We start from the raw sequence: 23,856 nt of genomic DNA, 5'->3' as shown, positions 1-23,856 counted from the left end.
CGCCACGATGGGTCTCACCACGATGGGTCTTACCACGATGGGTCTCACCACGATGGGTCTCACCACGATGGGTCTCACCACGATGGGTCTCACCACGATGGGTCTCGTCACGATGGGTCTCGTCACGAACATTTTTAAATTTTCTCGAATTTTCCAGAAGGTTCTAGAACATTCCAGAATTTTCTCGAGCTTTCCAGACGATTCTATATAGAACATTTCTCGAATTTTCTAATATCCCTTCAAAAGGCGAAAAGTCAATTTTTCCCAAACTACAGTAATCCTACAGTACTCCTACAGTACCACTACAGTACTACTACAGTACCCCGACCACATCCCATCACTAACCTCAAACCAATATTCCTTCAATAGGCGAAAAGTCAATTTTTCCCAAACTACAGTAATCCTACAGTACTCCTACAGTACCACTACAGTACTACTACAGTACCCCGACCACATCCCATCACTAACCTCAAACCAATATCCCTTCAATAGGCGAAAAGTCAATTTTTCCCAAACTACAGTAATCCTACAGTACTCCTACAGTACCACTACAGTACTACTACAGTACCCCGACCACATCCCATCACTAACCTCAAACCAATATCCCTTCAAAAGGCGAAAAGTCAATTTTTCCCAAACTACAGTAATCCTACAGTACTCCTACAGTACCACTACAGTACTACTACAGTACCCCGACCACATCCCATCACTAACCTCAAACCAATATCCCTTCAAAAGGCGAAAAGTCAATTTTCAAAAACTACAGTAATCCTACAGTACTCCTACAGTACCACTACAGTACTACTACAGTACCCCGACCATATCCCACTAATAACTCCAAACCTATATCTCTTCAAAAGACAAAAACTCAATTTTTCCTAAACTACAGTAATCCTACAGTACTCCTACAGTACCTCTACAGTACTACTACAGTACCCCGACCATATCCCACTACTAACCCCAAACCTATATCTCTTCAAAAGACAAAAACTCAATTTTTCCTAAATTACAGTAATCCTACAGTACTCCTACAGTACCTCTACAGTACTACTACAGTACCCCGACCATATCCCACTTCTAACCCCAAACCTATATCTCTTCAAAATACTAAAACACAATTTTTCCTAAACTACAGTAATCCTACCGTACTCCTACAGTACTACTACAGTACCCCGACCATATCCCACTAATAACTCCAAACCTATATCCCTCCAACAGCCGAAAACGCCTTGCCTTTGTAAGCTATGGCGTCACTTCTTAACAAACGGAAACTATTTTTTTATATATAGGTAATGATTAAAAATTTTACCAATTTGTCCGTTTTATTTTTGTGGACCTGGAGACTGGGAACATGTCTAAAAATTTTGTTACTCCAAAATTTTGTTACTCTTTAGTTTGTTAAATTGTCTGACTATGAACCTTCTGGAAACTTACAGTTTATATGTATTATATGACATCATCATTATTGAAATTTACAGTTCTCTCACCAGGTGTTATCATCAATTGAATATCTTGACATTCTAGGAGAAATCGTATCAAATGTAATTTTTCCGATTCTAGAACACTTTTTGAAAAAGTTAAAAAATCCTGTCCTCGGGGATGAGAGGAAAAACGATCAGACTAGTGCCAGCAGATTGCCAATTTTTTGTTTCTTTGTGATCTAAACGGGAGATATAGTGTACTGTGGAATACCGAGATCCGGAACACGATACCGCTTGAAAAACAGATTTATCTTCTTTCCCCTTTCCTTATCTTTTTTCACCTATTTTTTCCACATTGAAATGTTCAAACTAACGACAGAGATGTCTGATTCTGTTATCTTTATCCCTTATCTTAATGTGATAACCCTTCTCTCACAAATCGAGAATCAACAGTTCATTAGTCCTTGCTTCAATGTTCTTACACATTTTGTTCCGATTTGGGTTACAGTATCCAGAATAAAGTATACACGATTTTGTAGTCTTAACTAGAACATAATTTTTTATTCTCTTTTCTATGGTAATTAAAATTAATTTATAAGTTTCCAAGTTGTTTTTTCTTTACATAATTTAATTGTTTCTAGATTTATCAAAATGCTATTTAAAATTTTCCAAAGCATTGTTTTTTGAGTAAATGCGTAAATCTCATAGATTTTAAATTGATAAATATTAAAATTCAATAAAATTTCTTGTTCTCGTTTTTTGAGCTACTCAATAGCATTTCCCTACGTTGTCTTATTTAGTTCTGTAATTTTTGCAATAATATTTTGCAAACGTTTCATAAAACTTTAAAAGTTGATAAAATGTTTAACTAATTTTGTTTTGGTTTAAGGTATTGATTATTTAAACACTAAATGTTTTTTGTTATAAAATACACTTCTTTTTGGGTTTCGGAATTCAGGAACTAATGTCATTTTCTGAATTTCTCCCTTAATGGTACACGAATATATTCAATTGGGTCTTGCCGCGCTAAAAAATATTTAATAACTTAGGTAACAAAAACTAAGAAAAATCACAAAAAACGAAATCATTTCCACACAAAACTCCAAAATTTAAAAAAAACGGGCATCGAACAAATCAAAATGAGTTTTAAAACGTTTCAAGCTGTTGGTGTTATGTATTAAAAATTAAGAAAAAAGAACTTATATTTTCGAATCAGGCATATTTGCATACTGATATCAAAAGTTCACAGTAGTTTATCTAAAAAGAAAGTTTTGATCTCACCAGGCCAAACTGATAAAACCTTGCAAATCATCTTCTGCACGATATCAATTTCTCATTCCTTATTAGACATTAACCGGAAACAATGTGAGAAGCTGCCTTTTTCTTGAAGGATTTCCCTCACAATCAGTGTTTTCTCAGTAGTGTCAGATAGTTTAGAAGATTGTAAGAGAGGGGCCAACCAATTAGCCTGAATCTCTTTCTCTTTTAGTTTAGTACTGATGATGGTGGTGATCGTGGTGAGTGAAAGAATACAAGAACAACGAACACAAACAATAAAACAGTAATTAGATTTTGAAACGAAAAAAACGAACGGAACAATCGAATTTCTAATTTCTCTCTCTTTTCTTTTCCTCTGTCACCTCATTTCTCTCATTTCCTCTTACTACTATGACCCCCCTCCCTTTGGGTTTATGCCCCGCCTATACACTTTTTCTCAAAGAAAAAAGATAATCCAGGATTCAAAAGATCCAACAGTTCCAAAAAGATTCAGAAGCATATGTAGCAGTGTCTGTAGACGCTTTCATCCTTTGACTTCCTTATTTTTTATCGGCCAGTCAAAACCAGACAAGGCGGCTGGGTTCATGTCAATTATGAACAATTTTCTATCCCGCTGCATCTTTCTCATTTTATATTATTTCCGAATAAAAACATCACAGTTCATTCTTCATGTTTAGATGATCGTCCATCTCATTATGCTTCTGCTCATGACGGTTTCAGAGCATTTTGTTACTGCAAATACACATTCAGTACTGGAACGATATGAAGAACGACTGAATTCCGCGTTATCCAGAAGGACTGGTGTCCCAAGAACTGTTAAAAGGTATATCAAATCGAAAAACTTTTTTTTTTTCAAAATTCACTGAACAAAATCCTACAAAAATCGAATTTATCTTTGGTAACTGTTCCCTCAAATTTATAGTTTTGTATAGAATTTTGTTTTAATTTGAAAAAACGTCAATCTAAATTCTTATAATTTTGTCAATTTTATTGCAGGGCAATAGTTGAAAAATTAAAACCATGGCAATTTCCGGTGTTTCCAAATGTTTTGAAACCAGGATTACCAAATTAAAAAATAACTGTATTTTTCTATTAGTAGTACTCCATCGCTATTATTTGGCAACGTATACGTACGTACTGATAAACTATAGTAGGTATACCCACCAAATATATTAAAAATTGTAGTAGTTTTGATAAAATCAAAACCGAGATATCTACTTTCAAAAAAAATCTTCAAGAGTAATAGAAAAAATACAATAGAAACAGTGATTTGTTTTGTTGCAAAATTTTTGAAGACTTCGAAAGATTTTGCTTCCAGTAACTGCCAATATTGACGGAATATTTCGATGTTTGCGTTTACTGTATTTTCATATCAGTAATGAAAGATTAATAGGAATTCCAAAAATTAATAAAGAAATAAAATTATATTGGAAAATACGGTAAATTAGATTAATTTTTATTTCACGATGCTTCTAATCGATCCACACTTTCTGAGTCCAAAACGGAAACCAAGAATCTATCCCATGTACAGAAAATCTCCTTTTTTCAATACAAACACCCAAAAACTAATCCCCGCCGGTATGTTTCAAATGAAATTGTTGAACCCTAGACTGCTAGCATTTTAATCGGTTACTTTCTAATCTTCCCCGGCTACTTAAGAATATAATTGCAGATACAAATGTGTTGAAGAATACGTGACTTATGATCAAAATGGTCGTGCAGTCACATCTTATCAGGGTAATAAGTTCACAACAACTATGGAACCACCGGTAAATCATTTAAATTTTAAAAATAAAACCCCAAATATGAGTTTCAGACATATCGATCTTCAGGAGACAGAGAGATTCGTCGGAAGCCATCAAAGAAGGTAACAATCGCGATTCATCGGAATTCGGAAGAAACGACAACTCCGGTGACTGTGACCTCGACGCAGAAAGAAGAAACTACAACAAAACCATTTGATGAAATGAATGATGAAGAAGCTGATAGACTTATTGAGGAAATGTATCTTAAGAAGAAGGTGAGTAGACAGGCTAAAATTATAAGAAAGTGGGGGTTTCACGGAGCTAAAATATATATATAACCTTCCGGCCGATATGCCGGACTCTTACCACTTCTTTGCTGTTTGGTGGGGAAAATAATACTAATTTTGCCATTTGGATAAATTTGTTAGAAGTTCAATTGTTCAATGAAAAAACGTTTGCGTGTATTTAAACAGAAGGTGTTAGTGTAGGCTTAAAGTAGGCAGATCTCATTGAAGGAAGATCTATATCGAAGCCCTAATACACAATTAAAAGTTTTATTTCTACTTCCTATCAAAGATTTTTTCTCGAAATTAACGGAATATTTCTTGCTATCATCAAAAATTGAAGTGAAAAGTTTGCGTATAGCTATCCTTATTAAACTTTGACCAAAATAAATCATTACATCACTATTCCGATTGAAACTTTTTCCCGATAGATATATATTTCTCCAAAAAAAACGGCTAGGTCAGATCAAATCTTATGATACGTCTAGACGTTCTAATTAACAGAATCTAGTTGATCCAACATCGCACATTCATTAATATTATCCATCACTTTCCTTCTTTTTTCATAAATTTATGATTAGGTTTCTCTGTTCATTATTTCAAAACATATATCTCCAAGATTCATTTGACCTATAATCAAAAACGGAGGTTTAACCATAAAACGATTCAGGAGAGTCATGCAACTGAATCACCGGAAGACTCCTTGAAAGTACCGGTCGAGGTCATCGAATCACGCAAACCTCTATCTCCACCTTCATCTTCTGCAAATGTGTCAAAACAACGGTCCTATACAACGTCATCATCCTCTTCGTCAAACTCAGCAATTGAACGATACAACAATCAGCAGAATAAAATGTAGAAAAAAAAGAAACTATTTAAATTTTTTATTAAAATATTTCAGAGGAAATCAAGATAATGAAGAAGATTATCCAAATTCAATGTATCACAGAGGATCACGGAAGAGGCCATATGATATGTCTACTTATGATGATTATGACGATATTCCATTATACAGACCAATGAGAAGAGGTTAGTTTAACTTGAATTCAAATTAATACTAAATTCTTATCGGAAAGCAATAATATAAATTTAAATCGAAATATGATTACTTTTAATTAAATTTAAACTATTTTTCATTACAATATGGTCTGAAAGATTACTTAAAGATCAAATAATCAACGATTTATGAAGAAATCGAACCTTGATGATCGATGTATCCTTTTATCTGTGATCATTAAAATATTTATCTCCGCGAAAATGTTGCAAAGAAGGAATATAGTTCAACCAACAAACATTTTCTCAAAATAATAAAAGCATGAAGTAGTTACTGAAATTTTATATCATACGAAACATGTTTGGTCATACCCCGAAGTTCAGGAAAATTCCAGTGATTGCTAAGATTTTTTTTCCAAATTTGAAATTAGGTAAAGTAGTTTCAAAAAAAAAGTTGTATGTTTACACTTTTCCAAAGTTATCTTAATATTCAGAATACCGAATGCGTCGCAGACGTCCGATACTCTTTTCTGATGACTTCTCGGATGAAGCTGGTTTCGATCAACAAATCGGAAACTCTGATCGTCATCAAACAACACGAGATCTTTCTCCATTAAGATCAATGAAACGTCTTCGCCATCAAATTCCATATAATCAACCATACCGAGTACCTGGACCAATGACTCTTCCAGTCTCTTCGACAACTAATATGCTTCATCGTCCAGTTCCATTGCCCGGTGCCCCACAACCAATGAGAATCCCGCTTCCTCCGGGTGCTCCGATGCCAATGCCATTGGCTCCACCAGGAATGGCTTTACCACCTTCCCAACCAATACAACCTGTTCAACAACAAGTGGGTCATGATATTCTTAAGTTGAAGCCAATTCTACAATCGAATCCTCAAGAAATGCAGGAAGCTACCGCAGAGAGTTGTGCAAAAATAACAAAACTGGCCAAGAGTTTTAGTATCAAAGATGTCTCGAAATGGGCGAGAGGCAACTGTCCCTTCCTGCAGGTAAATTTTAAAATATAGAAATCAAGGCTGCCACTACAGGTAGGCATTTAGGAGTGACTACGTGCCTATCTGTTACGTATTTTTGGTGCTCTTTTGTGAATTCCTGTTGTTGGTGTTACAACAGAGACACATTTAATCAAATCACTTTTTCACAATCATGTTAATTTTCCTTATTTGCAGATGTATGCTCCAAACGCCAGCTGTGAACTCATATTCCATTTTATTGATTCTTGTAAAAGCAAGAAATTCTTCTAAACTATGACTTAATTTTTCTCAAAATGTTCTCTGTTTTCTTTGCTCTTTTAGTTTTGTGCTCATCCTACATTTAAAGACATTTCCAACCCATACGGGATCATCTCATTTTATTTATTTCCACAATTGACACTTTTGTCGTCAGATTTCTAATTTATTGTTTCAGGTTCCTCTCCTTTCCACCAAAAATGTATTATTAATATTATTTTAATAATTTATTCGCATTCATAATCATTTCATCAAATTATTTAATTACATTACAAAGTTCTCAAAACAGAAGATTCTAATAAATAATTGAATTAAAGATTTTAGAAAAGCATTCAAGAGACTGGGAATTTTTTAACCAAAAGAAATGAAAATTAAAAACTGGGACAGAAATGGAAATATTAATCAAACGGGTACGCATTCGAATGCTTAGAACCAATCATTGAAGTGAAAATATTGAAGCAATCATGATCGGGATCCTATTTCCGGCCGTTCGTTATTAATACGGAAAACCTGAAGATTATTAATGGAACTTTAATTACTTGAAACAATTTTGTGTGTTATTTCAAGTGTTTAAATTTAAATTCAAATTCAAATTCAAAATGGTCTCAACTATGCCATACACTTAACAGTTAATTCCATTACTAGATCATATGTTGAATTTTTTGTGTTTTTGTTTTAATGATTGAAATAGTCATATTTTGTTTAATTATTTTATAAATAGAACCGGATAAGACAAATGTGAATATAATTATTAATTATTTGTCTTTCATGAAGTTTTTTAATTTATCTATTTATTTCGGAAACAAATATAGCCTTGATTCACCGAAAGAATCCAGGTGGCTAAAAAATCGATTCTTTAATCTTCAATGGAGATACTTTAAGCCTATACAAAAATTGCTAGCCAGTAAAATTCAGTAGTCGGCTCAGTGGTGTACAACATTTTCAGAGATCTTGGGTATTTCAGCTGCAGTTGGACCGCACTATCGGAAATTGTGTTTTAATATTATATTTTTAATTTAGGAAAAATTACATTAAAGTTTAAAAACTCACTGTATCATACTCATCAGCTGGCTCATGCAAGATAATTTCAATCCAACACGGTAAATTCACAACTTTCAAACGGGAATACGTTTCTCCGAATCCTTTACAGAAAGAGACTCTGATGTTGGAGAAGATTCTCATTCGTTCATCAGCCACCTCTTTTTCAGTTAAAGGTCCGAGAGCCAATGTTTTCTCCTGTTCAAACTGCTCCTTATCGAATATTTTCATTCTTTTTTGATCTCCTTTGTTTTGCAACCGAAACACATATTTCAGTGGCTTATTCAATGTCTGGTTCAGGAATGGGCATTGTACAAAAACAATTTGGTCAGTCAGTACAGTTAGCCAAAGTTCTCCATTTTCATATGCCAATTGAATTCCTGCTCCAACTGTGTTTCGGATTTGTGAGCTTTTTGAATTTCTCGAAGATGGTTGAGATGTAAGCGACATTCGGCACTCATCACTTGCTCCAGTTGCACCATCGATTGTAATTGTTGGGACTTTGGCTTCGAATGCTTTTCCTAGCTGAAAATATATCATTGTTATGCTATCCGTTTTTTGAAATTCTTTCTCAAATAATTTTGAACTTACTCGAACAGTCAGCTCGTAGTAAAATATGGTACACCACGGTTTTTCTTCTTTTGGATATTTGGGTTCAGGATCCAACATCTCGTTTCCAGTAGGACGTACTTCAACTACTGCCTTTTCAGGAGTTTTTGGTTTCAAAGAAGATTGGCTTGAGCTAAAAAAAGAGGTATGTGAATGTGTATAACTTTCAAATAAACGTACATATTTGAAAATGGAAACGGATCATTATTTTCATCAGTTGATGTTGACGGAACATTATAGCAATCAGGCATTGGAGCATCTTCCAACCAGTCGTTTATTGGCATGTTTGGATTATTGATGCTTGCCGGTAAGTGAACTTGATCTGTAATTTTTGTATATCAGTTTGAACAATAAAATAAAAGCTCAATTCCAAATGTTAAATTAGTCAGAAACTTGTTTCCCAAGTGATTGTGATCACGGTGACTCATATGGATGATGAGGGACTTAAGCTGGATAATTTTCGTTTTAGAACTTTCTGATTCATATTAAATCATATGACAAACCGGAAATAAATCGTCTGAAAAACATCGAAATCATACGAAATATTTTTAAAGATATTTTTCATGTTTATAATTGTTTTCTAACAAAAAATTGAAGCATATTTATATTTTATGTGATTTGAGGCATTCTGAGATCAGGAACTGAAAACGTCTGTTTTATAAATATATTTTTTGCAGTTATAGCCACTTCTGTCTAGTTTTCCAATAACTTTGTCATGTCTACAATTTGACTCACCTGGGTACATATAATTCCCCGCAGCCGCCCAATTTGTGGGTGTTGTTGTAGTTTGAAAACTGAAAAGTCGAATATTTAAAACGAGTTAAGAAAAACACAAAACAACAAGGAAGTCGGTTGGCTTTGATATTAATACAAAATGAAATAATTATGAGATAATGAGATCCTATAAGGAAGGGATTATCTAAGGATTACGAATATGAGGGTTGTTGGTGAAATTAGCTGACGTGAAAATAGAGAAAAAGTCAATTGAGTGCATAATAATGCCAGAATACCTATAGATAAGAAATAATGACGTCGTATTAGAGGTTTTGAAATCGGTTCAGTTAAATTTTTTTGCTCTCTATCAGCATGCTATAGAAGGAAGATAGTTTTGGGATATTCATTTGATAAATAAATATAAAAATAAATGTACTGAAATCATTCGATTTTCTAAGTGAAAAACACAAAATCATTTAAAAAATATGTTCACTTTTTCTTCAGGTCTAGTTTCCTTATTGTCAGAGTCTAGCAACGTGTCGTCATAACAGGTGTATTAGAAGAAATTAAAAAGTCGACTAGACTTGTTATAGGGCAAGTCTCACGACCTTAGATTGTTATCTCTCATAAGAGTGTACGTGAAGTTGCCAGACAGGTGCTGTCTCGTTCTTGAAAAAAGTGTATTCAACTATATATCTAATGTTAGATAATGTATGATGCGGTAAATTAAATGTTGCTACTTAACTTTTTTTCATATTCGGGAACGAACTATGGTTCCTTTTTAAAAACTAGATCTGGCAGAATAGAACCAAATATAGAGTTTTTGAAGAAAATTGAAATAAATATATGTATATGAGTATTGGAAACAGATCAAGAACTTTCACCTTTGTTGACGTCAGTCATACTCTTTCTTTTTGGAATTGCGCTCGTTTCTGACATCAGTTTATAAAAGTCGACGGTTAAAAAAATAGTATTGGAACTAGAAGAGACGTGAGAAATATTTTGAGAACTAGATAGGAAAAACGAGAGAGGAGAGGAGCGAGAGTGAGCGTTAGGGTATGTATGTGTGTGTTTTCTGTCACAACAAATGTAAGTGAAAGGAGGAAAGAAATGGGAAAAAAGAGAGAAAAAGAGAGAGAAGAGAGAGAGAGAGAGAGAGAGAGAACGGAGAGAAATAGAGAACGAATATACTCAGAGCATCGGCAACACGTGAGCTTCTGCTCCTAACAGGAAGAAAAAAGTTGGAGTGAGCGCGTAATAGGGAACGATAGCACGTGATCGATAAATAGAAGGAAATGGAAAAAAAGACGAGGTTGAGAACGTCATCTGAATTGTATTTTCAATGACGACTACTTTGAATGAATAAGAGAAATGAACAAAAGAAGGTTAGGGAAAGATGACAAAAGGTTCGTTATTACCGTTCGGAAGAAGAATAGTTCGAGGAGGGGTAGTTACGAAATAAAATTCGAAATATTTTTAGTTACCCTCTGAAATTTTAATTTTTTCATCTTTCCAACAAATTAATGTTTTTCAACATTGGAAATTTCATTGAATAAAAATTAATAAATTTAAAAAAATCGATAAAAAAATCCATACCGAAAACCCCTAAAATAGTGTGACTCTAGAACACTGCAACGTGGCTCTGTCTACAAAGTGTGGTCCATCTGTTGCGCTGTGCTCAAATATTTGCCGATTGCAGGAAAAGAGACGAGAACAGTAACACGAAAAGGTCAGATAGATCAAGAAGATATTATTCGTTTATTGGGTTAAGAGATCAGATTCATAAAAGGCTCGTAGAGATAAACAAATTATCATAATTTTCGGCTTTAGATGTTTGTTTGATTGTGCCTGTTGGAGTCTAAACTTCGAATTATTTACAAAAAATTTTTTTTGAAAAATTTAAAAAGAGAACATTGTGGTTTTTTCCCTATTTTTCATCAAATTTTCCTGAATTTCTTGGAATATTTGGGGACTTCTTTCATAATTTTTTAAAAATTGCTAGGAATTGCAAATTGAGTAACAAACCACGATACTGAACTTTTGGGGAAACTTCAAAATGTAAATGAGGAAAAGACAGGGGCAAATACAATAATTGTGTTTTGATTCCGGTGAACTCAAGAAGAGCGGGTACGTTGCAAACTACGAGAAAGAGAGGTATTTATTGTTTCCGCCCCAGGACATCCGTTGTAAACTTTTTGGTTCAAAAGATCAAGACACAGAAATGCGTAGACAGGGCGGAGAGAGAAATATGCATCTTGTCTTATAAAAGTCGGAACGAGTCAGTCAGGTTAACAATATATTTCCATCTCACTGTCTACGGGGGAAGTGATAGTGTGCTGGACAAATATAAAACTTATTTGGTTTGAAACGTTTTGTTGAAGTTACTGATATAACTTAGTGGTGTTGCCTAATAATTGGAACATTCTAGGTTTTTTTTCAAGCCGAGAAAACAGTTCAATTACTTGTTTTTTGTAAAATTGAGTTTAAAGTTTCAATAGAGTAGAGCAGTCCAGAAAAGTCAGACAGATTTTTGAAATAAAAAGCTTGAATCATCAAAAATAGCTTCCAGTTTGTAAAACCCTGTCAACATTGGTATATATATTGGACTAAAAATAGTCAGTCACCTTTAATTTACTTTTGTTATAAGTTTACATAACTAAAATTGCATTGAAAAAAGTTTTGAGCGACTTTTATAATAGTTTGTTAACAGCCGGGAGTTAGGAAACTATTTGACACGGAAAAATTACAAATTATTTTTCATTAAAAAACAGAAGTAAACATAATTGAATGTGACTATTATCGGAAAAATCACGTGGTGTCAGGCTGTTCCATGTCCCATATGATCTACAATAAATGCGGGAATTGAGACGCAGAGACAACTGTTATTGCACGGTTAAGACATCTTGACACATCGTAAAAAGTACGATTATAAATGTTATCAGCATCACCCGTTTAAAAACTTACTTACCCAAACTCGGCAAAATCGTCCATGATTCCTAACTCTCCTTGGTTGTTAAAAAGTGATCCAAAATCTTCTTGTTCGTTGGACATTATAAATGTTTCTGCAAAAAAATGTGTGTTCGAAACAACAAATCTCCAAAATATAAACGGAAGGGTGCCGATTTATGGATTGTTTGAATAACAGGTAACAAATCAAACATCTACTACACAATTTTTGCACTTTGAATGAAAAAGTCAAAAACAATTGTGTGAAAAGCGAGACTTTAGATGATCAAGTCACATCCAAAAGTATATAGAAAGAGTAGAAAATGAGCAGAAAAACATAGAAACGCAATGACTCCATGGTGATGGTTTTATGTGAAGTGGCGTGACTAGGAAGGGTTCAATATGAGACAAATAAATACGAATTGACATTACTAAACGATGCACATCAGGTTGTTAAGCCAGTAATAGACCCAATTGTACCTTTAAAAACGACTAGAATTTTGATCATAACAAATTATTCGATAGTTGGACAACCCTCGATTGCAAATAATTTGGATCCAGTTTTGAAGATTCCCTGTAATTCAGCAAAATAATATTCTGTCAGATTGAGATTAATGGTGGAGCTTGGCCAGTAGAGAAATGATTAAAAACCACAGAAAAAGAAAAATGAGAAAAGTACATTGGTAATGTGAACGAAAGTTAAACGTTGAAAAGATAAGTTTATTTGACGATCAAGAAGATATTGAAATGAATGATCACGAATGAAATGATACCTGTTCGATTGAAAGTATTGTTTGAATTGTTGAATAGAATCTCTATGAAAGACTTGACACGTTCAATCGAAACTCTCATATTATACATTCGACAGAAAAAACAATTTTTGGTCCCTTGCAAATATTTAATTTTATTTGCAGTTTTGCAAATTACGGAGATGAAAACTGTCCTTATTTCTTCAAACAGTTTCGCAGATAATAACTTATTTATTATATATTCATCAGTATTCTTTTCTCGAAATGTACATATAAACCGGTAACTAAATATCGATATTTCTGTTTTTTGGTAACTTTGTCATTCATCACAATGGTCCACGTAACGTTTTTCCAACAGCTCCTCTGACAAGACTTCCTGCGTATTCCTCGTCAAGTTTGAAATATGTTGAAACTTTCAGATAACGATCGTGGAAAGTTAATCTGAAATTATAATAAATTCATATTATAGAGCTCGTTTCAAACTCACTTTGGACTCTTCAGAATTACACCTTGCATGGTTGGCAGAGCAATTCCCATTTGAAGAATTTCAGTGAGAAGCTTCTCTAAAAATTCAGCACCAAATAATCCCAAGTCGGAAAATGAATCTTGGTCGACATCGTTGATTTTTGTTTCAAGGAGCTGAAATATGACAATTTGATTAGCACCTCAAAACTGAAACATCCAGGCCGGCTTCCAAAAAAATAAATTGGTGACAATTTTCTTGGTGAAATATCATATAATCGCATTCAAGTCTTACCCAAGTTCAAATTTTTCCATCTTTAACCCAAAATGTTTTAAACTAGTGTGGAAGATTGGGATAGATTGGGCCTATTTACATTTTACGTAACCTCTTTATTTTACAATTTTGAGCTTTCTGGTGATTTTAAAGGCCTATTAATAATTTACGTTTCGATTAAATTACCATTTGTAAAAACACATAAAAACATATAATATTTGGCGTACGTCGTACGACTTGAAATTACATAGCTTCAGTAAGAATGATTCATAGATGATTGGATGAAACATCTCACCTTAAAATCCAAATTTTCAATCGTTGAGTTTCCAACAATAATTGATCCATTGATCCACAAGTTTACGTTTGCAGTCATTGTCGTGTCAGCTTTTAGGATCTTTACGAAAATAAAAGGAATTTCTGTTTCATAGAATCAAATAAATCAGTACCTGCTGTTTAACTTGATTTGGCTTCGAAGGTCTTACGTACATATTAAGACCTCCATGGAGTCTAAACCGAGACCTATCATCAATGAACACAATTAGTGGAGCCTGAAAATAAGTGTGTCAAATAATTAGGATCGTATATTAGGTAACCTACTTTCTTTGCGAAAAATTCAATTTCAACTTGTCTATCCGGGAATTGTTCTCCAAGTGTACCAAGGAACTCTCCAAGACAGAAACCAGCAGGACCACAACTTGTAAGCAAAAGTCCTTGAAGCTGTGGAGAACTTTCGGGTCCAACTGTGACGTCAAGGAACTTTTGACGATATGAATGATACAACATTGAATTAGCCAGATAATCACTTGCATAGAATTCAATCATATGAACTCCTGAAATAAATTACTTTTAGAACGGCAGTTGAAATAATTCATACCATGTGGAGGTGGAATTCTAACATTTGGTGGAAAGAAGGGAGTTCCACCTTGACCTCGATATGAGATTTCTCCCTTTGACATCATATTTACAGCACCATTTTGTACAAATGGAGCTGTCAACATTTGATAATCCAACACTAACTCCTTATCACGAAGCCGTTGTACGAAATGGGTCAAGGTGATATTCTTGGCATTCAGATTTGATAACTTTCCAGCCCGATGATGCTGAAATAAAGGTCGTTAAAATCAAAAGAAAACAGTTTGAAAGTTGAGCATTCGACTCTAAATTTTCTACTGTAACTCAAACATACTAAATTATCCGATAATTAGACAATTTTTCAAAATGTTGACTGATCTAAAAAAAATTTAAAGTACTTTTTAGTTATAACTATAGGTTTCATGGCACATTTTGAGTATATATTTCAAATACAATACAATTTATTATTTTTTTTGTACACCTTCAAAATAATTGGATTCAATCTGAAAATACGTGACAATATCAACTGGCAACTCATTGAAAGCCTTGTAAAAGATTACCACATCGCTGTCAAACAGATGGCAAACTTTTTTCAAACTTTCTTGTTTCTAATTTCCCTACACCCATGCAAATTTTCTAGCATCAGTTTGGTAATTCAATCATAAGGCTTCATTTGAGCTATCGATTGTCGTGGTTTTTTACGACTTTGAGCCTCTTGATCAACGTTTAAAATATATTAATGAGACATACCTCACCTTTCTTGGAGCAACTCCAAATGTTTCTCCGATGATGTCCAAGTTGTTCTCATTGATTCGAATCTTTAAAATATTCAAAAGTTTTCAGAAAGAAAATTTGAATTTACTCACTTTTAGGGGCATGTTGGATAGTAAAATATTCATATCTCGATCAATAATCGATTCAATCATTTTACACATCTTCTGTTCAACTTGTGGTTTGAAGTTTCCAATCAAGAATGCTTAAATGTTTGATTTAAATTTTATGTTTCAGGGATCAACTTACCTTTAAACGCGTTGATAAAGAAATCAGTGATAACTCCAGTGTTTCTTACATTCAAATCAACATATCCAATTGCACTTCTGCATCCAGTAGATCTTACTTGAGGAGCTCCATTTGCATTTCTAGAATTTTCTCGTTTCAAAAATCAAAATTTATCAAAACTCCCTTACCGTTCCATATTAACAGTAATATACAAACTAATGTGACCTAAAAGAGCTTCAAAATGCCCTGTAATTGGTACGGTAGGCAACAGAAGAGGACTATTCAAAGTGGCTTGAAAGTCTCCAGCAGCTCTGAAAATTAATGTAGAATATCTAGAACTAGTATAATATTATTTATCACCTCAAATGCATCTTGCTCATGCTCCACGCAAATGTACTTGGTTCAGACATATCCAATGCATATTCCTGTGGAGCCCAGTACTTGCTCATTTGAAGATTGTAAATTGAAACCTATTATATAACATGTTTTATTGTAAGATTATCGATAAATCTAACCTCTCCATTTTCAATCGGTTCTCTAATATTTGGCAGTTGTAATTTAAGAATCTGCTCATTGATCACTTTCATTCCAACTTCTCTCAAGTAAGCTAACCCGTTTGGCATGATTCGAAGGTAGATACCCGGGTTGACAGCTGAGGTGTTTTTCTATAAAAAAAATGAATATGTTGATGAAGATTTTATGAAAGATTAGATTTTTAATTTCATTTGGACTACGGTAAAACAAGTGTTTCACTGAAGTCACTGAGATGTCATATTAAATTGATATATGCAACATTGTTTCTATGGTGTCAAATGCAGTTTTTTGTTTCATTAAAATTTGTTACTTTGCTGCCAAATTTCAAAAACTATCAATAACGAGATCTTGCGATAATTTTTTTAAAAGTACAGTAATCTTCAAAGGGCACTCTTCGCATTTCGCAAATATCGTATACCGTATTATTTTTTTTGTAGATAAAGCAAAACTTCGCGTTTCATTCTTTCAATTTTGAAATGAGCCTGGAGAAATAAGCAGGTATAATCGTGGTATGTGAAAAAAGGGTCTGTCCAAAAAATTTAAATGTTTCAAAATATGAAATGCCACAACCATTGTTTTCCAATCAAATCGATAAAGATCTGCCGAACAGATAATAAATTTGATAAGCTTACATCAAGAAGTGGAGAATAATCCCGAGTGATTTCTTGTCCCGATGAAAGCCATGGTACACAGAATCCAAATAATAGTAGAACTCTCATAACTGGAAAAATAAATAAAAACTCATTTCATGTTTGCATACTGCTAGTAACGTTATATAAATATAAAAATTGAAAACTTTGGTCTTTATTTGAAAGAACCGTCTAAAAAAGAGAAATCCTCATATCAGAAATATTGATCAGTTCCTAAAAAGAGAAATCATGAAATTGAAAGGAAAATGAAAAAGTGAGGAGCGGAAAGAGGAAAAAGACTAAGAAGCCGTGAGTGTTCATCTTCTGTATCGCTTATTCTCAGAAACGACAAGAAGATGTAGATGAGAAGTGTATCAATTCGGGTACCGAACAGGTTTCGATCCCCGTCATCGCCTCGCCACAAAACATCCAATGCCCGCGAAACGGCCTTCTTATTGTCTAGACGCGTGCGAGAAGCTTATACAAACTGCGATGCACCTTTTTTTAAATTGTTTCATTTTGCTGTAAATTCACAACCATTTCAAGTAAACATAAAGGAAAGCTATATAATACTATAATACGAGGCATTAAAAATACATTATTGGAAGTTCTTGACGGCGGCAACGATGTGACGAGCAGAGATTCCGTACATGTCCACGAGAGCATCTGGTGGTCCGGAGCGTGGAACTTCCTTGACATTCAATGATCTGACACGAATCGTTGGATAATCAGCGAGAGCAGCGGAAACAGCTTCTCCTATTCCTCCAGCTGCGTAGTGGTCTTCGGTAGTAACAACTCGTCCTCCAACTTTCAGAGCGTGCTCGGCGATGGTCTTTCCATCCAGTGGCTTGATGGTGAATGGATCGATAACAGTGGCGTGAATTCCTGAAAACATAATTTTTAGTTTCAAATACAGTTTCTTTTTGAAAATAAAACTTTAAAAAGTAAAACGTAACAAAAAAAACAAACCTTCTTTCTCCAACTCCTCAGCGGCCTTCAATGACTCGTACAAAGTGACTCCCGATCCGACAAGAACAATTTTATCTTGGGCTGACTGCTTCACAACCTTGGCTTGTCCAATGTGGAATGGCTCTTCATTGTCGTAGAGAACTGGAAGTGCGGGGCGGCCGGTACGAATGAAAACAACTCCTTTTGTGTTGGCAGCCAACTCTGTTGCTCTTTCAGCAGACACGGCGTCGGTTGGGTAGAAAACAGTTGCTCCTGGGATAGTACGGAAAATTGCAAGATCTTCGAGAGCCATTTGACTTGGTCCATCTTCTCCAATTGAGACTCCGACGTGAGATCCAACGCATTTGAGATTAGCAAATGAAACAGCGGCCATACGGATCTGATCAGTGGCTCGGGTGAAGAATGCAGCGAATGTGCTGGTGAATGGAATTGTGCGGTCACGGCATTGCGCTCCCACAGCTACACCGACAAGATTCTGTTCGGCAATGAAGCACTCAATGAATTGATCTGGGTGCTTCTTAAGAAGTTTGTCAGAGAAAGTAGAGTTCTTGGTATCTCCATCAAGACCAATGACACGTGGACTAGCATCTCCAAGCTTAGCAAGTGCAGTTCCGTAAGCGGCTCTTGTGGCGACCTTGTCTCCCTTCTTGTATTCTGGGGCAGCCATTTTGATGGATCCAACATGGAGATCAATAGCAGGGGCGTCATTGATTGGCTTTTGAGCAACGAGCTTTCCCTTTTGGCTTCCGTGGAATCTAGCCTTGATGGCATTGACCTGAAATTTTTAATATGAGACTATTTCATTCTCACGTCAAACTTACTGTTCCCTCTGGGACTGGCTTTCCATGCCAATTGTCCTCGTTTTCAATTCCTTCGATTCCTTTTCCCTTCAAAGTCTTGGCGATGATGGCGGTTGGCTTTCCCTTGGTGGAACGAGCAGTCTCATATGCGGCCAAGAGCTCATCAACATTGTGTCCGTTGACAATAATGGCATTGAATCCGAAAGCGGCAAAGCGAGCTTTGTAGGTCTCTACGTCATGTCCAAGAGAAGTGGCTTGACTTTGTCCCAGTCTGTTGACATCGACAATAGCAACGAGATTGTCGAGCTTGTAGATTGAAGCAAAAGCAGCAGCTTCCCAGACAGATCCTTCAGCAGATTCACCATCTCCGAGAAGGCAGAAGACGCGGTAGCTGGCTTTGTCAATGTACTTTCCGACGTAAGCCATGCCAGTGGCAACTCCAAGTCCTTGTCCGAGAGATCCTGTAGCAACATCGATGAAGTTCAAGCGAGGAGTGGGGTGTCCTTCGATGTCCGAGTCGATTTTGCGGAGAGAGAGCACTTGCTCATGGCTCAGAAGACCGGCCTCTTCCCACGCAGCGTAGAGAATTGGGCAAGCGTGTCCCTTGGAGAGAACAAAACGATCGGCAGATGCTGATTTTGGCTCTGCGACATCGTACTTCATCTCCGAGAAGAACAGAGTTGACATAATCTCGGCTGAAAATGTTGAAATTTATCGGATTCGAGTAAATGTTGAATAATTCTTACCAGCAGACGTAGAAGACGTGGGATGTCCACTTTTGCTTGCGCAAGTCATCTCGATCGAGGAAATACGCATGCGGTTGGCAGCGTCTTCCAAATCATTGCGAAGTTGCTCCGAAACGGTCATTCTCCTGCAAAAATAATGGATTTTTGGGAGAATGTTAAAATTTTCAGAATAAGAACGGCAAAGAACATTCTCGAAGAAAATAGTGAATCGTCGGCCGTTTCACACAGGGAGAGACATACACCTTATCGTTATCAACTAGTATCATTATCATCTCAACGCACCACCATTTTCTTATCTATTATTTACTAATGGTACCACTGCATAAAACAGGAGACTGGCCGAGAAAACAACTCAAAATTCAGGCAAAAATTGCAAAGTGTTGGCAAAAAATGTCATTCTAAAGAACACCGGGCAGCGCAACGTTAACGTTTTCATCTTCGTTTCTGTACTTTGAATAAATAAAGAACTGAAAAGACAGGCCTAAAAATGTTTTTCTTGGACATATAAAATCGTGGAAAAAGACACCGCTTTCTTCTGCGTTGAAAGTATGAAAAGACAATGTCCAAAAAACCCAACACGCGTTTCATCACAACGGAAACACTAACTTTCTAGTGAGACGCAGATGTTCTGAAGGAAATTTTCATTAAAATGGAGATCCAATGACTACAAAATATACCAGTATATGAAAACAGTGACAATTCTCGATCGTTGCGCACAAAAAAGAATGTTTACCGACTAAAACAGCGGCGCTCTCGAGCGCTCTCTGATTTCTCACAAAAAAAATGATGAAAACTTTCGCGGCCATTGTGTTTTCTAGGCCCCGCGTTTGAAACTTTTTGGCGCCAAGGTGGAATCTCGAGAAAGTATCGATATCGGTATTTAAAATATGAGCTAACTTATTGTGCGTGGGGAAAGAAAATATGCTCTTAATAGGGAATTTATTGAGAAAAAAAGTTACGAAAATCTGTTAAAGAAATGCGGAAAATAAAGAAAATAAAAATTGGGGTTAAGTAAGTAAAAGAACCCGAATGAGCGTTCTCGCCTCCGGCGAGATATGCAGAGAAAGGAAATCAGAAACCACGCGCTGTCGCAAATTGGGTCAAGATCAATTCTTCCATATTTGATCTACCGAAGTTTGTAGGTCTAGAAGTGGTCTAGAAATTCTGATAATGTGTAGAAACGAATAATCGGGATTTCTGGAAAGAAAAATGCTAGTATTTTTAATTAAATTGTTATAATAAAAAGAGATGCAAAAATCGAACTTATTATATTTTGTCCTAAAAATTTTAAATCCCAAAAAAGTTACAGCATAGAGTGCAATTTTATGATTCACTATTTTCAGTCATTAATTTAAACAAGTACCACATAAAACTTAGCATAAAATAATTGTTCATTGTTAACTTGAGTACTCAAATATCACGTGGTGTCAGAATGTCCCATTTCGTTGTGATCTACAAAAAATGCGGGAGTTTAGACGTAGAGTTCTCAACTGATTTTGAATGGTTAAGAACGTGCTGACGTCACATTTTTTTGGGGAAAAAATTCCCGCATTTCTTGGAGATCAAACCGTTACAACCTGACACCACGTGAAATATAAGTATGAGGGAGTGTGCCAAGCAAGGGTTACTGTAGCTATCGTCATAAATATTAAAACCTAAATGCCATTTTAAAAAACCTAAAATGTGAATAGTTTTACATGTACATTTACAATATCTAGATTGAAGATGAATTTTAAAATAGAAAACGCGAAATTTGTTCATTTGGTGTTTTAATCTATTAAAAATACTTCACTTGTAATTGAAAAGTACCTAATCCTTGACCCCAACATATGTTATTGACATGTCCAAGGTGGTAATTGTTACAACAGGTGTGACCCAACACTCATCCTGTTGCTCTGCCATATAACCTCTCCTCCCAAGGTTTTTTGATTCATGTCAAAAATCGATTTATTTTTGATTTTACTCTCATTTTCTATAAATTTAAGTCTAGCTATTGACGATGAATGTTACATGACTGTGGTAAGATTTTGAGAAAAATTATTTTATTAATCTCAGAACAAATTTTTTTGTAGCCAGAAATAGGAAAACACTTTGGGTATGAATCAGAAGTACATTTAGTGAGAACAACGGATGAGTATATTCTGGAACTTCACAGAATCCCATGTAAACAAAATGGTAAGTCTGTCATTTTAGTTAAAAATGTGACATTTGAAAATTAAATTTATTTCGTAAACGGAAACTTCAAAATGAAGTATCGGCAGTAGAGATTTTGTACAAGTTTTCTCATTGATTTTTAACATGGCCGATTAAACAAAATGAATAATTTCAGATTTCTCTTTGTTCCAGTATTGGTAAATTTCCAAACTGTCAACAAAAAAAAGAAGTTTTTGAATAATTTAATATACATTGAATTTTGCTGTGAATTACCTTTGATATCATCTCTAATATTTTTCAGAAAAATGTGACAGAAGCTCAAAACGTCCAATAGTATTCATGCAACACGGCCTCCTTGCGGACGGATTCTCTTGGATTCCGAATCTAGCAAATCAATCGGCTGGTTTTGTTTTCGCCGATGCAGGTTTTGATATTTGGATTGCAAATAGCCGTGGAACTCCTGCATCACAAAAACATATTGGCTATGGACCGGAAAATCAGAAATTTTGGAATTTCACGTGGCAACAAATGTCGGAATTTGATTTGACAGCGAGTGTGGATTTGGTATTGAAGGAGACAAAACAAGAGTTTTTATATTATTTGGGACACTCACAAGGAACTATGATTATGTTCTCAAGACTTGCAGAAAATCCAGAATTTGCAAAGAAGGTATTTCAATTTATTGCTAGACACAGAGAATTTTAAAACAAATCTAATTCGTTTCTAATTATAATTAGTCAGACAGTTTTTCGGCACCCGTGCGATGAAGGATGTATTTGACATGTTTTTGTATGACTACTCGTATTATGGGGTATTGTAGTTACAAACAGTACATTTTGTTGTGACTACTTATGTAGTTGCCGTAATCCAACATTTGTTTCTCAAGCTCATGCTTTGCACAAAATTGAAAATCACGATCAGTATATATTTATAGTTTCTGTATGCTAACAAACATTTTCTTTGTAGAAAGTTACATACGATCAGTTAATATGCTTTTAGTCTTTCTTTACCTCCTCAAAAGCAACAATAATTTAAGATTCGTCATTTCCATGCATTGGCTCCAGTTGCAACAGTATCCCATATCGGTGGTCTATTTGGATTGTTTGGGACAAAGTTTCTAACTTATGCAGAAATCTTGCTCGGTCGACTTCCATACTCTCCACTGTCAATTCCGCGAACTGTTCAAAAAATGATAAGTTACATGTGCAGCAGATTCTTTATGCAAAATATTTGTACATTGGACATCGGTTTCATTGATGGAAATGAGAAAATGTTCAATCAATCAAGAGTTGGTGTATATCTTTGTCATACACCTGCAGCCACTTCTGTAAAAGATTTGCAACACTGGATTCAACTTGTCAAATCACAGACTGTTTCTAAGTTTGATTATGGAACTGATGGAAATATCATTGAATACGGGCAACCTACTCCTCCGGAATATGATTTGACACAGATCAACACACCAACTTATCTCTATTGGAGTCGTGACGACATTTTGGCTGATACTCAAGATATTCGGTTAATCAATTATATTAGTTTTGATGTAACTAAATGAATGATTTGTAGAGACTCGATTCTGTCAAAAATGAATAAAACAATCGCTGGATCACTGGAACTTCCACACTACAGTCATATGGATTTTGTATTCGGTACGCATGCTGCATTTGATTTATATCCGGTAAGTCTGAAATCAAATTTCCTACTGAATAATATCTTTTCATTAACGTTAGACCGCGCATCTGTAATATTTACACTTTGTCAAATTTTGGTAAAACCTTTTGATTTGGTTTTGATCAGGCCTTGGTAAAGACTTCATGTGTGCGTTCTGGAAGGTTAAAAAAAATGAAAGTTGGTGGGTCAGACTTAGGTCACCTCATATTTGAAATCTGTAACACGTTCCGAGCAAAGTTTGACCAATTTCTGGCCAAGGTGTATTCAAAATGTGGTCACTCTTTCTAGACATTGAACAGAAAACATTTGAAAAGGAACGGCTTCTGCAGAAATTCTCTCTAACATAAATTAATAGAGTTCCAAAATATTTCAATTCCTTATTTTCCCACTTTTTCGTTTTTGAGCAATGGTCCAAATTTTCCAAAATGCCGGGTTTGGTTGTTCTTAATGTTATATTCTTATTTTTGAAATTACATAATAAGGAGTTATTTAAAAACAAATTTATTCCAGAAAATCATCGAAACTATCCAAGATGACTACAACAAATATCGAATCACTCGGATGCACAAATTGAAGAAACATTTATGATTTTTCATCGATTTTTTTTCAAAAATAAATAAAACCGTGTTTTATTGTTGTTTTAATGGCCAAAATGTACCTATAGGCTACAATGTTCTTCTTATCAATTGATCGCTAACGTGGGACACATCTGGCATATATCAATGCAATTTCTT

At 35.0% G+C, this 23,856-nt stretch overlaps 5 protein-coding genes across 6 annotated transcripts; 2 read left to right on the top strand and 3 right to left on the bottom strand.

Annotated features, from left to right (window-relative positions):
• Positions 1–3,376: 3,376 nt before the first annotated feature.
• F01G10.9 (aECM cysteine-cradle domain-containing protein) lies at positions 3,377–7,292 on the top strand (the record flags this gene model as incomplete). The annotated part of the gene is made up of 7 exons (NM_069480.7): positions 3,377–3,522; positions 4,372–4,468; positions 4,516–4,719; positions 5,399–5,583; positions 5,630–5,757; positions 6,216–6,736; positions 6,917–7,292. 7 exons carry the CDS (start codon positions 3,377–3,379, stop codon positions 6,989–6,991), a joined length of 1,356 nt encoding a protein of 451 aa, NP_501881.3. The 3' UTR covers positions 6,992–7,292.
• daf-14 (Smad-related protein daf-14) lies at positions 7,182–12,407 on the bottom strand (the record flags this gene model as incomplete). 2 transcript variants are annotated; one of them, NM_001268546.3, is made up of 6 exons in its annotated part: positions 7,182–7,486; positions 8,027–8,539; positions 8,606–8,756; positions 8,804–8,945; positions 9,359–9,417; positions 12,306–12,407. In NM_001268546.3, the coding sequence occupies 6 exons, from the start codon at positions 12,386–12,388 to the stop codon at positions 7,439–7,441; spliced, it is 996 nt and encodes a 331-aa protein (NP_001255475.1). In that variant the 3' UTR covers positions 7,182–7,438. The 2 variants fall into 2 exon arrangements, with proteins under 2 accessions (NP_001255475.1, NP_001255476.1); NM_001268547.2 differs by lacking the exon at positions 12,306–12,407 and having other exon boundaries at positions 7,185–7,486; positions 9,359–9,368.
• Positions 12,408–13,248: 841 nt separating this feature from the next.
• F01G10.10 (BPI2 domain-containing protein) lies at positions 13,249–16,874 on the bottom strand. Its single transcript, NM_069478.6, has 13 exons — positions 16,786–16,874; positions 16,135–16,284; positions 15,980–16,089; positions 15,808–15,930; positions 15,641–15,759; positions 15,487–15,596; positions 15,376–15,438; positions 14,643–14,868; positions 14,366–14,598; positions 14,215–14,316; positions 14,064–14,162; positions 13,520–13,671; positions 13,249–13,473 (listed from the first exon to the last, which is right to left on the bottom strand). The coding sequence occupies exons 1-13, from the start codon at positions 16,870–16,872 to the stop codon at positions 13,359–13,361; spliced, it is 1,689 nt and encodes a 562-aa protein (NP_501879.3). The 5' UTR covers positions 16,873–16,874; the 3' UTR covers positions 13,249–13,358.
• A 452-nt stretch (positions 16,875–17,326) lies between these two features.
• tkt-1 (transketolase) lies at positions 17,327–19,422 on the bottom strand. Its single transcript, NM_069477.5, has 4 exons — positions 19,298–19,422; positions 18,573–19,246; positions 17,752–18,526; positions 17,327–17,667 (listed from the first exon to the last, which is right to left on the bottom strand). Exons 1-4 carry the CDS (start codon positions 19,416–19,418, stop codon positions 17,381–17,383), a joined length of 1,857 nt encoding a protein of 618 aa, NP_501878.1. The 5' UTR covers positions 19,419–19,422; the 3' UTR covers positions 17,327–17,380.
• A 1,788-nt stretch (positions 19,423–21,210) lies between these two features.
• lipl-7 (Lipase) lies at positions 21,211–23,756 on the top strand. Its single transcript, NM_069476.6, has 6 exons — positions 21,211–21,316; positions 21,370–21,472; positions 21,753–22,120; positions 22,488–22,969; positions 23,018–23,129; positions 23,633–23,756. Exons 1-6 carry the CDS (start codon positions 21,230–21,232, stop codon positions 23,708–23,710), a joined length of 1,230 nt encoding a protein of 409 aa, NP_501877.2. The 5' UTR covers positions 21,211–21,229; the 3' UTR covers positions 23,711–23,756.
• Positions 23,757–23,856: the final 100 nt, after the last annotated feature.

Source organism: Caenorhabditis elegans, chromosome IV (assembly GCF_000002985.6).
Source record: "Caenorhabditis elegans chromosome IV".
Classification (NCBI taxonomy): Eukaryota; Metazoa; Nematoda; class Chromadorea; order Rhabditida; family Rhabditidae; genus Caenorhabditis; species Caenorhabditis elegans.
The sequence above is the reverse complement of the archived record's forward strand: the minus strand, read 5'-3'. Positions and strand labels throughout refer to the sequence as shown.

Excerpts from the sequence above, each read along its gene's own strand:
- F01G10.10 (NM_069478.6), bottom strand. The coding sequence starts at position 16,872 with ATGAGAGTTCTACTATTATTTGGATTCTGTGTACCATGGCTTTCATCG. Across the intron at positions 16,285-16,785 it reads ATTATTCTCCACTTCTTGAT|AAAAACACCTCAGCTGTCAA; the intron begins GTAAGCTTATCA and ends TTTTTTTTATAG. Across the intron at positions 15,760-15,807 it reads ATTACTGTTAATATGGAACG|AAATGCAAATGGAGCTCCTC; the intron begins GTAAGGGAGTTT and ends AGAAAATTCTAG.
- tkt-1 (NM_069477.5), bottom strand. The coding sequence starts at position 19,418 with ATGACCGTTTCGGAGCAACTTCGCAATGATTTGGAAGACGCTGCCAAC. Across the intron at positions 19,247-19,297 it reads CACGTCTTCTACGTCTGCTG|CCGAGATTATGTCAACTCTG; the intron begins GTAAGAATTATT and ends CAACATTTTCAG. Across the intron at positions 18,527-18,572 it reads AGCCAGTCCCAGAGGGAACA|GTCAATGCCATCAAGGCTAG; the intron begins GTAAGTTTGACG and ends TAAAAATTTCAG.
- lipl-7 (NM_069476.6), top strand. The coding sequence starts at position 21,230 with ATGTCAAAAATCGATTTATTTTTGATTTTACTCTCATTTTCTATAAAT. Across the intron at positions 21,473-21,752 it reads AATCCCATGTAAACAAAATG|AAAAATGTGACAGAAGCTCA; the intron begins GTAAGTCTGTCA and ends AATATTTTTCAG. Across the intron at positions 23,130-23,632 it reads CTGCATTTGATTTATATCCG|AAAATCATCGAAACTATCCA; the intron begins GTAAGTCTGAAA and ends AATTTATTCCAG.